Consider the following 13,443-nt stretch of genomic DNA (forward strand, 5'->3'; position numbering starts at 1 on the left):
ATTTAAAACTCTCATGTAGTATTTTTCATTTTTGAAAATATCTGGTATAATTAAATAATTATAAATTATTTATAATACATGATATATTAATAGTAAATAATTATTATTTAACTATTTAATAAATTAATTAATTATAGACGTCTTTTAGAATATTCCATGAAAATCTTATAGTAGTCACAACTACGCAATTACTATTTAATTAATATATTCTAAATTCACTAATTAAATAACCGTGAACTCATTATAACCCGGATCGATGATCAGCCAACGTCGATGTATCAAGGGCACAAATCTTGTCATAATGAAAGTACAAATTTTGAATGTACATATTTTTCACTATTCCATTTTTTTTTTTTTTTTTTTTGCATTTGCCAGTTTTGTGAACTCTTTCACAAAATTTGGAATTTGTACTCCCCTCACTTAATTAGCAGTTAAGCTAACTTCAACAACTTTCAATACCAGAATCTTATTATGAACTCTTTTATAAGCAATAAATTGATCTCCATCAAAATGCAGTCCCCAAATTCAACCCCTTGAATTTGATTATCTCACTGGGAACACAAATCCAATATTGTGTGATTTTCAATGATTCAGATATATAACTAGTCTTGGATTCACAATTTCATGTGATTCGAAATAACATTTGTTATTATTCGGGCCCACCCTAGTTAGCCGCATTCTTTTCATCAACCCCTTGATCAAGAATTTTAGAACCTAAGTGTGATTGCACCGATCGGGTCATAGTATGAGTGTCTAGTAGCATCGCCTCATGATCCCCTAGGTATCACTTATATTGTCGGCAAGAACCGGTAAATTATGGTTAAGATAATATCCCAAATGAATATGCAACCACTGATACATCAAGAGTTGAAAATGAATTCGATAACGATGTGATGTATCTTTGAGCAATAATAGTGAGATGATCTGTGTAACAAAGTGTGGGGACCCGGATGCTAATCAAGTTCTTAATCATCATTGGGACTAATTAATCAATTATAGTAATCAAAGTCTAATTTTTTTTTTAAAATGCGGAAGGTAATGGAATCAAACTCCTATACATATCAGTATAAAAGTATAAATCTCAAACATCATACAATAATTTACATCTCAGGTTCAACACCTAACTATCAAGTGTTTAAACCCTATCTCTAGTCCAAGTCCGGAATCACCACTCTAATCTCGATCTGTCTTCACCTCTGTGACCCTGTACCTGTCCCACATGTTGTCATGCACACATACAAACAAGACAACAGCCGGATAACTCCGGTGAGATATAAATATCCCAGTATAAACAATGTATTAAATGCAATCATATAAAACATATATAAAAGCATAAACAAACATCAAAACATGTATCTAGTCTGACTACATGAATCAATGACTCGTGATCTAATCTTATCTTATCTCAAATCTAGGGATCCCAATCTAATTTAGACTTTGGTATGTTGTATCGAGTGTCTGATATAGACGTCGATCTACATCTAAGGCTCTTCGATACACCGTAAGTCTAGAGTCTTATCGGTTCTGAGAAAGACTCGGCGGTTCTGCCCTAGCTAGGCTTATCTGTCCTAGACTCGGACTCTGACTCTGTTCTAAGTCAATAGATTAACATATCAATCTGATAATCTGTAAATATCAATGCAATAAAATAAAGTATGTGATTTAGGAAAACTCAAGTCAAACCTAACTCGAGTTGTGCAATCCCGAATCAACATTTATTTATATCTTTCTTCCTGTCGATCTGATACAATTAAAGTCTTGATTCGAAGTCTGTCACTGTTCAATCTGGTAATGACAATATCAATATACTGTATCAATATTCTAAATAAATCATAACATCTCTGTTTTATCGAATTCTGACAGTACAACAGTACAATCTTGCGATACTGCTAATACTATATCAGTCTGTACCAATTCCAATAATTTACAATCAACCTCTCTACAAATCTGATATCAATTCTAGTCAATTTCATTCTGAAATTCATAACAATTCCATCTTCAGTCCGTTTCTTAATCTGACTTCGATTCTACGCTGTCTAACATGTCAAGAACATCATATAGGAATTCCATTCAATTCTGACAATATCATAATTTCCAAACATGTCAAAACGTAATAAAACTTACGTCCCGTAGTAACCTGCGTTGATAGGAACATAGTACCGAAGTCGGATTTAAAATCTAACGGACGGATTGATCGTAAAATCAAATTCTAAACTCAAAACTAATTTCCTTCCTCGGCCTCGTTTTCTTTCTTCTGAATTCTGAGGGAATACGTTTCTTATATGTATATATATTGCATGCAACTTGCTACGTGTCAATCTCAAAATTCGTCCAAAGCCTCTCGCGCATATGCGCGCAACTTCCTCGCGCATATGCGCGAGGCTTAATTCTCGGCGCGTGTCTATACGGTGGCTCGCGCAGATGCGCGCATCTCTTCCGCGCATATGCGCGAGGAATTCTTCACAACTCTCGGGTTGTCTCGCGCATGTGCGCGAGTCTAAGACGCGCATGTGCGCCAAACCTTCTGGGCTTCTCGCGCATGTGCGCGCATCCGGTCGCGCATGTGCGCCGATGCTACTGTCCTCGCACATAAATTTTCGCACGCGATCTCATTTCGTGTCTCGGTTAGCCCTTTCATAATCGTCTCGATTAAAATCAATAATCGTAATTAACACGATATAAAATCTTGGGCATTACACAAAGAAAACACATTTTCGTAATGCATATGTCTTACTTTTACCAAAGATTCCTTGGATTATTAACTCATCATATCATATTAGATATTCACACTCGTGGACGAGCTGTGAATCCCCGATTACAATATATTGGCTCTTACGTATTTTAAAAATATACCAAACCTTGCCATCTGAAGACCCTCAATGGAAAATATATCAAAATATATGATAGAATGCAGAGCCTCCATGTTGTTCTAGGTCTAAGTACTAATGATGTACAAGCATAACCGTTGATTATTCCACTCTATAAATGATAATCAGTTGGAAAATCCGATCGACCGTTGTTCAGTACCTCATCAAATAAGCACACATCCGTATAAATAGACATACATGGGTTTACCAATAAAACGTGACATTACATCACAGATACTAGTATTAAGCTTGAGAAGCATTATATACTTGTCTTAGACAACTAAATTGATCAAGAACGAATTTAGAATATATAGTACACTTCGTAATTAAATTCATGAGTCACTCGACTCATGGACCTAATGTTGCTTATAGTATATTTAATGACTTTATCTATGTAACTTGTATAGAAATACATAAATTAAATTTCATAATTAGATAAAATCGTAAAATAGAATTAAAATAATTATTGTTTTTACATAAGAGTCAATAATGCTCAAGTCACATGTTAGCTTGCTGGACACCTTCTCTAACACACCTTTGTACGAGGAAACAAATAAATGAATTCAGACACGTGATGACTAAATTATAATAATCTCGAAACTGATTGTACAACAACAGAAATCTTGAACTCGCATTTCGAGCTCAGAGAAATAGCTACCTCACAAATTAACTCAGAAAATTATTGGGCATGAATACGATTGAGACTCGAAGGGAGGGAACTAGGCCCCAAATGGGCTATTGTCTCTGGGATATAGGTTTTATCCGAATAATTGGGAAAATATTGGACAGTGTTATAAGGGTCAACTAGTTTGCAATCATTAGTATGTCAGTCGGCACACAAATGAGCTAAAACTAATCTAACAATTCTAGTGATATGACATATATCTTAGGTCGTAGTATGAAATATAGTCTTTAATACAACATTTAATGGATAATTTAATGGATACATGTTACGATGTTGTTCTTAGCAGATTTGGGTTTTGCGACCGAAGGTCGTCATTATTTTTCTCCTATAAATACTAGGTTATTGTATTTATTTAATTAATTCAATATATAGCGCATTTTGCGTGTAAGTGCAAAGCGGCAATTGATTTTCCCATTCGTGAGGGAGATGAAGGTGGATCGAGCACTGCTGCATCGTGACCACTGTAGCCACAACCCCGAAGACGGTCTCAAAATGAGTCTCTCGCATTCATGGCACATCTGGACCACGTCAATGCTAACTTCAATGATCATTTTGCCCTATGTGGAGTCTCTGATGCACACCATGCTCATCCAAGGAGGCGATGACCAGAGACCATACCACTGTCGCCGTAGTTAATTCACCTGTTCTAGTTCCAATATGATTATCAGCAAGCACAGTGATGAATCTGGGGTACCAACTCCAGAACATGAGGAGGATGAACCTTGATAAGGAGAGTTTACTGTTTTTTTTTCTGTTTCATCATGTTTTTGTCATCCGTGTTTCATTGTGTCATATGCTCTACATTAGTTTCTATGATTTGCAACCGTGTTTAGTTTGTATTTGTTTAAGTCGTATGTTGCAATGGGGACATTGCACACTCTTAGTATGAGGGGAGTCGGGGGTCAGTCAGTTGTGTTTATTGCATGTTATCTATTATTGTTGAATCAATTATGTTGTTGGCCGATGATGATTTGGATTGATGACTTACAGGCTTATTGGTCTTGTTACTCGTTATTGATACCCCATTTGTTTAAAGCTTGAATTTTGATTTGAATATTGAATTTTCTTATGCACATACAATGAATGGGTTTCGATTGTTGTATGAATGATAGTTGAGTTTAAAAATTTGTGGGAAATATCTATGGAAATGAGTGACTAACCAGTAGCATGCAGTCGAGTAGAAAGCTTATGTGAACTTGAAGTTGGAATAACTTTTTTCTTAAATGTGCATAGAGCCTGAAAATCATTCTCTGGTCAGCCTGAAAATTATTCCCTGGACCAAATGAACTTACATGCCCTATATTCAGAGTCTAGAGAGTACACATGAGAAAATTATGTACTAAAAAGAAAAAAGAAAAGAAAAACAAAAAGAGACGTAAGGTGAGGGGAGTCAAAAAGGGGAATGAAATTTCATCCCTAGGCTGAAAATGTGGAGAGTACGAAGTTGAGGAGTGTCAGATTAAAATTCTGAAAAGCACATAATGAAAATGATCGGTGCACTCCCAATATTTTTGGATCGCTAGAACGTATTTGACAATTCCCCTCTGAACATTATTGTGAAAATATGAAATCCTATTGCATCATGTTTACCGGTTGGTCACGAATGGAAATGAAACTCAGGAGAGTGGGGTTATTTTCTTAGCTACACAAATCATGTCTTATTACTCAATGATACATCACATTGTTGTCGAATTCATTTGCAACTCTCGATATACTAATGATTGCATATTTGATCGAGATATGTGAGTTGAAGAGATCGTATCGTATGCTAACCATAACTTACTAGTTCTTGCAGGCACTATCAGTGATACCTATAAGATAATGGGGAAATGCTTCTAGACGCTTTGACCATGATTCGACAAGTGCAATCAGACTTAAGTTCCAATGTTCTTGATTAAATGGTTGATGAAAAATGAGGCTAATTAGGGTAAGCCCGAATAAGAACAAATGTTCTGAATCACATGAATTTGTGAATCAATATATCTCTGAATCACTGAGGGTCACACAAATATCGGATTCTATGTTATCATTGAGATAGTCAAATTCACATGGTTGAATTTGACCATTGTATTTTGATAGAAATCAAACGTATTGATTATTAAAGAGTTTATAAGTAGATTTTATTATTGGAAGTTAGATTAACTGCTAATTAAGTGAATAGAGTGCAACTGTCAAATTCAGTGAAGTAATTCACAAAACTTACAACTGCCACAAATAGAATAATGAAAAATTTGACTTTCGAAATTTTCACTTATTTATATAAATAAGATTTGTACCCTCGATATATTGTTTGTTGTCTAATCGTCGAACGAGGTTATAATGAGTTAAAAATTATTTAATTAGTGAATTTAAAATTTCTGAATCAAATAATAATTGAATAGTAGTGACTACTATATACGATTCTCATATAATATTTTAGAAGATGTATATAATTAATTGTTAAGTAACTAAATAATTATATCATGTATTATCAACAGTTGATAATTATTTTATTATATCTGGTTTCAAGAATAATAAAATATAACATGAGAGTTTTAATTAATAGAAAAATAGAATACTAATTCAACGAGAATTCTGGTTAGATGCACTTGCTTAATCTGGTAAGAGATTTTTTACACTAGTAACTCATGAGATCATATAGAATATCCATAATAATGGGTGAGCTGTGAATCCCGATTATAATATATTGACTTCTATGTATTTCAAAATTACACCCAATATTGTCACCCGATGATCCTCAACGAAATTAGTAAACAGATCAAAGTGTGTGTTATTACACAAATCCTCCATTATATCATAGGTCCTAGGACTAATAGTAGTACAACCATAACCAGATATTATTTCAGTTCGATAAATGATAACCACTTGGAAACTAAACTCTAAGAGAGAGTTGTTCATTATCTCATCAAATGTTCACTCATCTATATGAATGGACATTTTCATGTCCTTACTAAAAAACATGTTGTTTATATCACATATAATAGTCTCAAGTTTGAGCGATCTTCATCTTTGTTTTAGGCGACTGAATTGATTAGGAACGAATTTAAATATACGTAATATTTCCTAGTAAATTTCATGATCCACTAAACTCGTGGAACTCATGGTATTTATAGGATATTCAAACTTTATTTATACAAATTGCATTAGTATACATATAAATTAAATATCATAATTAGATAAACCCATAAAATATCATTAAAATAAATATTATTTTTATATAAAAATTAATAAAGCTCGAGGCATAAATTGACTTACTATATACCTATTCTAACCCACCTCCTACGAGGAAATGAAGTGATGAATTCAGACACTTGATGACTATATTATAAGAATCTCAAAACTGATTTAAGTTATAAAACAAGAAAAGAAATTTTAAAAATAATCTAAATCAACTGTCTATTTAAAAAAAAAGTGACCTTCTTAAATATATTTCAAATTTATAGATTTAGATTGCCCTATCTCACTCAAGAAAAAAATAATTTAAAACCTAAATTCAATAAATATACTCTCTCTACGAAACTTCGAGGAAGCTCACCAATGGCAGTGGCTACTCCATTTAACCCCCGGCTTCCTGAGTCTCACCACATTCACAGTTCACACCCCCGATTCTTATTCTTCTTCTTCTTCTTCTTGTCCTCTCTGTTGGGCTGGTGACTTCAGAATTCCGCCATGAAACTCAGTAACATCAACCCCGCAAAACTTTTCAAGAAACACAAGAAGTTACGCTCTGTCTCCAGATCCGAGACCGACCCGTCATCCTTCAGCTCCCATACATCTTCGTGCTCGGACGACGGGTACAAGAAACCCAACACCCCGAAAAGCGTCCTGCCTTCATCCTCAGAGGACTGGTCAGACGAAGTTTGCTTCGAGCTTAAACAAGCTTTCGAGATGATCGACAGGGACGGGGACGGGAAAATCAAGAAGGAGGAGCTCGAGGACTTGCTCAGCCGTCTTGGGGCGGAGCCTCCCATACGGGAGGAACTGAAGTTAATGTTAAGCGAGGTGGATACGGACGGGGATGGATGCATCAGTTTGGAGGAGTTCTACGCCATAGGGTCGGCATTCGCGCCGCCGTCCTGTGACCTGGAGATGAGGAGGACGTTTGATTTCTTCGACACCGATCACGACGGGAAGATCACGGCGGAGGAGCTCTTCCAAGTGTTCAAAACCATCGGAGACGCCGGGTGCACGCTAGAGGAGTGCTGTCGGATGATAAGAAACGTGGACATGAAAGGGGACGGGTTCGTCTGCTTCGAGGACTTTCGCCGTATGATGGTCCAGCAATGATGATCCATATTTGTTCCTGCATGTTTATTCAAATGTAAAAAAAGAAAAAGAAAAAAAGCGTCGTCGTCTGCTCCAACGAGTTTGGACGGGTTTTACTTTTTTCCCCATCAATGGTTTTGGGGGATGAAAAGGTCAATTTATGATCGAAAATGTTTATGTTGAACCGAGTATTAAAATTTTCAATTCTAATAGTACTTCGAATGAATTGGAACAAATTGCAGCAACTCTGAGAAGAAGGAATCTGACAAAATGAAATCGATATTGCAGGATACCCATTTTCCATACAATTCAATAAAGATTTTATGTGATATATGCCAAAACAATCCTGCTCTTCTACAAATTTGTTCCGATTCTGCCTCCAAATCGTTTTACCGACACTTTTCGAATTAGAGTTGGGTAAATCTCCCACCACTTATCCCACGTTTTCTTCAACCATGTTTATCCCTCGTTCAGTTTTATTTAAAACAAAAATTTGTGTTACACGATTTGACGCGTCGTATTTTGTGAGACGGATTTTTTTTTATTTGAGTCATAAAAATTTATTATTTTTTATTATGAATATCGATAGATTGATCCGTCTTTTATTTAGATAATTAATAAAAAATATTATTTTTTATTGTAAATATCGATAATGTTGATCCGTTTCAAAAGTGAGACTTATTCTTTATTTAATTGAGTTGTCTCATTTGTTTTCCTTTCCTTTTTTAGATTTTCATAGAATAAAATCAATTATATTTTATATTTCTCGATTAGGGAATTTTTAGTCGCCTTAGGACATTGTTTATAAATAAAAGTATTCCTATGTATTACTGTTAATTATATTGGATCCAAATGTCACACACTATAGTCATTTAAATAGTAAGCTCAAACATAAGAAATTCCTCCGCAAATTCTTGGAAAATCATAAAAATTAATGTTAAAATGGGAGTTGGACTGACATTATAATATGTTTTAATTAGTATTAGCATGCCTTGGCCCAAGGGCACGTTTGGGTGTAAAGTTGTGTAAATTTCCTTGTTGGAATAATCCAGATGGATAGCATAATGTGCGCCACTACGATTCCACCAGGACATTTCCATTTTATATTTTCAAATATTATTATTTATTTATAAACTATCTATTTACACTCACAAAACGACAATCAACATATAATATTTGAACACGTCTCATTTTTTATTTTATTTATTTTTGGTTTAAATTTCTTCATGGCATGCAATATCATTTCATTGCATCTTTCAAACCTTAATGAATACACTTATCTCCAAAAATTAATGATGCAACAAATTAAATATATGTAGTCAGTATATCTCAATTATCATCTGTACACATTGACGAGATGTTAATTAATAGTCCCACCTATTATGTTAACCTAATGATATATATAGATAAGACTTGGCATTCTAAGTAAAATTCATCTCTATACTATAGGTGGAAACGATTCATTAATGAATGTATCTGCACCAATCCATTCTCTAAGAGTGTGACAAGGTTGCTGTGCTTTAGAATTTTTAGGCAAAAAAAAAAAAAGAAGCCAGAGTTGAGAGTTGTAGTAGGTAATGGGTGATGGAACATATAAATAATGGAATTGAAATTTCATGGAAGTTTCAGTCCTTTGACAATTATTAAAAAATGATGATGGCGTGTGACTGACAAGCTTTGGATGTGTGTGTATGAATTGATTATTACTCTTTTTTGAAAAGAACCGGAACGGTGCAACGTGTGTCTGATGAATTTGGTGTCGCCCATAACTACAATCCAGTAGGCATGATGTGTTCCTTGTATTGTAACTGGCAGGTTCCTTTCCAATCTATCAATCATTAATATATTCACTTTTAATTGATTTTTCTTCCAATTAAAATATATATGAATTGTTACCAATTTATTTTATTTTGATGGAAGCCCACTTATTTTATTTGATCATAAAAGAAAAATATTTACCTAACAATCCAGTTTTTTTTAGTCTAGTTTTGTTTCCTTCTTTCAGGTAAAGTCGATGGATGCTAAAATTACTCAATTCTTCGAATCCGTCACCAATTTCTTCACCGGCGGTGACAACATCCCATGGTCCTCTCCCGACGTTATTGACGTAAACAATCTTGATGATAGTGATCGTAAAACATTTCATTTTCTTTGCCTCCTTAATTCCCATACGGGCGTAGAATCATGGAATTTTTTTTTTTAATGTTCTATGGGTAGAAGACACATATTTGATTGGATAAATTTATATGCATTTTTTGTGTTTACTAAACGTGGTGATATTTTTGTTTGCTTTGTCTCCTTATTTCTCTTACGTGTATCCAGTTTGACGATTGTGTTTCTTAATGACATTGATGGTAATTTTTAATGTATTGTTTTTCTTGAGTAAGATCTTAGCTACATCTCTTGTGTTATTCTAGTGACAAATTTAAGGCTCGCAGCTTTTTGGTGGATCCCATTTAAAAACTATGTAACATGAGTCTCTACCACATCGATCTTCATCTTAGTTTTGAAGAAATTAGAACATGTGTTGGGTAATCAATCATCCGGTACCTTGCTGCAATCTCTAACATCTCCTTCTGTTCTACCAGTCTTATTCGGTGAACGTTAACATGATTACTTTTTCTTACTCCGTGTTCTAATTTTCTTTAAAACAGGGCTGTGAGAGAGAAGTTGTAGAGGCCACAAAAGAAGAGTCCGATGAACGAAAGAGTGAAAGCATCATGCGTTTATCATGGGCTCTAGTTCATGCCAGACAGCCGGAAGATGTGCAACGAGGGATAGCCATGCTTGAAGGTGAGAAATAAATCAGATACATGTAATTGTTCTGCGACTGTTGGCATTCATGAAGCCGGTGCTTCTTGTCATATTGGAACCTTTTTCCGTCAACTGGCACTAGTATAAAAGTAGTTGCAAATTTCGACTGTAGATTGTTCCTCGTTAATGTGTTTCATTGTTTGTTTGTTACCTATAATTCAGCTGATCAGTGTTTTCCTTTAAATGGCAAAGGTAAGGCTCGATCTTTCTTTGTGCTCTGCTCTGTATTCCGTATTTACATAATTGAGTGGAACAAACTATGGCAGCATCACTCGCCAACACCAATAGTCCACTTCAAAAGAGAGAGAAGCTATATCTACTAGCTGTTGGATATTACAGAAGTGGTGACTATTCAAGGAGCAGGCAGCTTCTAGATCGATGCTTGGAGGTTTGTTATCAGTTTCAATTCCATATGATACTGTAACTTATTCTTGTCCGAGTCAACCTCAAAAGTCTACCCTATCTCCATAGCACTACATGAACTCGACCCTCAAGTTCGAGCTTGTAAGTGCATAACAAAAAGAATAAAAATTGGATATCCGTTCATGATTCGCAGATCGCACCTGATTGGAGGCAAGCACTCTCTCTAAAGAAGACCGTTGAAGATCGAATTACCAAAGGTACGTAGTGTCTCTACTACGATCGATCTTTGGATACGCTTTCTGAATTCAAGTTAGAATATGAGCTCATTCTCTCGAACATGAGTGGCAGATGGTGTTATTGGAATAGGCATCACCGCAACTGCAGTTGGACTTTTAGCAGGAGGGTTAGCCGCTGCACTTGCTCGAAAGAACTGACCTTCTCGACTGGGTGCCCCTTTTTTACTCTATGATCGAGGTGATTCGAGAATAAAGGTTTTTTCTTTGCAGCGTTGAAACATATATTTTCCAGTGCCGAGAACATTTTCCGTATCCTTGCTTTGGTTGGTTGTAGTAGGGTTGTTAAAGATTCAATCAAAATACTGACGTTTACTCGTTAATTTTCCGTATATTACTACCAAAATCATGTGCTTTTTGCAGAGTTTCTCATAAAATTCTCATCACGAACTATCTCAATATGGATTCAAGTTTCCTCTTAATTGCTTTTTACATGCAAATGTGAAATGGTACAAACAATTGAAATGAATAGAAGAATGCAATAGCGTAATTACTTCAGAGCATACGCGCATTATACTAAAGATCGTTCCAGCAGGGGTTCTTTTTAGCCACGATGTTTCGTCTGAAAATTGAATGAGAACCTGCACATCAATACCAAAGCTTTTGGTTTTTTATGAAATGTTTTTCTGTTTTTCAGTCGACTAAATATGTACATATGAGAGGATGTCATCTGTAGGAATAAATCCGAAGGAGCAAAACAACAAATCAAGAACTCGGACTTGATTGCATATAAAACAGAGAGTACAACATAAGCTAAAAATAATAGTAAGAAAATGCAAAGTGGGTATCACTACTACGAAGCAAGAGCTGAATGCAAGACATCTTCAAGATAATTCTCCCCACCGCCTCTTCTTGTCCTCAATAGCCAATGCAGCCAACGCCTTATCCTGCATAGAATTCCGAACCTTGATATCAGTCTTCCGAAGGAACAGCTGGAAAATGCAAATAATGAGTGAGAAGAGGTAAATATGGTCGAAGGCAAATCTTGGTAGCTTCTCAGAGTGTCGAGCATCGGTTTTGTTTTCTTCTCTAGGTGTTTCCGGTGCTCGGCCATTTCAACTAATACTCCTTTACTTATCTCAGGGATGTAGCTCACACGATTGAGCATCGCGGATATGATTTCTTGTTCTTTATGTGAAATTTAATTTATGCACAAAAAGATCAACACAAGATCATCCATGTTTACCAAAAATATAGATCACAAAAGTTTATACATGATGGAAGACAAAGATGAAGCATAGCTATGAATCCTATGATCCTCAACATTATAGTTAGAATACTGCTGCAAATATACTTTCAAAATTTAGCATAAAACATGAAGAGAGAAGAACACACCTACTTAGTTCGGTGTCTCTAATATTCAACAGATTTGCCAAATTGGCAAGAACTTGAGAGGATGAGATTTGATGGATAACTCTCTTGCACCAGCCCCACGTGCTCCAATATCTCTCTTATCCTCACAGTTGTGGTCATAGGAAATAGTGCAAGCCTCATAAAAAAATTTAACACGTATGACCATAACTATAAAACAGTATATCCCAGTTCATTGAAAATCCACAGATCTCTACTCTGGAAAGTTAACAACACAAAGAAAATCAACCTTCTTCCAATTGTTTTGGCACTGAAAAAAGACCTACATTTACAAATTGCCACACAAGTAAAACTCATACACAAATATGACTACTGGATGTAGGACCTTGGGAGTGATACTCAGCTTCTTTTTGTCATAAGTCAATGGCAACAATGGTAGCGGCTTGAGGTCTGAAAATCCGGCACATATTTCCCAGCTGCATCAAACTGAGAAACAAGTTATGCTTTCACTTAAGCAATTCGGCTAGCATCAAAACCAGTGCCCCTCACTCTTTCACTCATTGTTTTATTCTTTCCTTGCTCTCAATAAGGCAGAGAGCCTAAACAACATAACATTCGAAATGTAAATAAATGCAGAAATCAATGAATCTAAATTCCAAATGGCACGAATCTTCAGAATGGGTTTTTCAATTTAATAAACACAACCAGATCCGACGAAAACACAACCAGAAGAACAGTGATGTATGAAAATTTTGAACTTAATCTACATTATTATCAATGGATCTTTTGGTTTCAGAAATAATTTGCTGCAATTGTTAGTTGAAATTTTAAAAATGTTTTTTTA

General features: G+C 35.2%; 2 protein-coding genes across 5 annotated transcripts; both read left to right on the forward strand.

Moving 5' to 3' along the window:
• Positions 1-7,133: 7,133 nt before the first annotated feature.
• Positions 7,134-8,054, forward strand: LOC140805225 (probable calcium-binding protein CML36). Its single transcript, XM_073161464.1, has one exon. The coding sequence runs from the start codon at positions 7,222-7,224 to the stop codon at positions 7,837-7,839; it is 618 nt and encodes a 205-aa protein (XP_073017565.1). The 5' UTR covers positions 7,134-7,221; the 3' UTR covers positions 7,840-8,054.
• A 1,714-nt stretch (positions 8,055-9,768) lies between these two features.
• LOC140804413 (mitochondrial fission 1 protein A-like) lies at positions 9,769-11,635 on the forward strand. 4 transcript variants are annotated; one of them, XM_073160423.1, is made up of 5 exons: positions 9,769-9,925; positions 10,473-10,611; positions 10,899-11,020; positions 11,189-11,252; positions 11,344-11,635. In XM_073160423.1, exons 1-5 carry the CDS (start codon positions 9,833-9,835, stop codon positions 11,427-11,429), a joined length of 504 nt encoding a protein of 167 aa, XP_073016524.1. In that variant the 5' UTR covers positions 9,769-9,832; the 3' UTR covers positions 11,430-11,635. The 4 variants fall into 4 exon arrangements, with proteins under 4 accessions (XP_073016524.1, XP_073016527.1, XP_073016528.1 ...); XM_073160426.1 differs by having other exon boundaries at positions 9,819-9,950; XM_073160427.1 differs by lacking the exon at positions 9,769-9,925 and adding an exon at positions 9,985-10,172.
• The last annotated feature ends 1,808 nt before the right edge of the window (positions 11,636-13,443 follow it).

This window comes from Primulina eburnea, chromosome 11, assembly GCF_022965805.1.
Source record: "Primulina eburnea isolate SZY01 chromosome 11, ASM2296580v1, whole genome shotgun sequence".
Taxonomy (NCBI): Eukaryota; Viridiplantae; Streptophyta; class Magnoliopsida; order Lamiales; family Gesneriaceae; genus Primulina; species Primulina eburnea.

Excerpts from the sequence above, each read along its gene's own strand:
- LOC140804413 (XM_073160423.1), top strand. The coding sequence starts at position 9,833 with ATGGATGCTAAAATTACTCAATTCTTCGAATCCGTCACCAATTTCTTC. Across the intron at positions 9,926-10,472 it reads CCTCTCCCGACGTTATTGAC|GGCTGTGAGAGAGAAGTTGT; the intron begins GTAAACAATCTT and ends TCTTTAAAACAG. Across the intron at positions 11,253-11,343 it reads TGAAGATCGAATTACCAAAG|ATGGTGTTATTGGAATAGGC; the intron begins GTACGTAGTGTC and ends CATGAGTGGCAG.
- LOC140805225 (XM_073161464.1), top strand. The coding sequence starts at position 7,222 with ATGAAACTCAGTAACATCAACCCCGCAAAACTTTTCAAGAAACACAAG.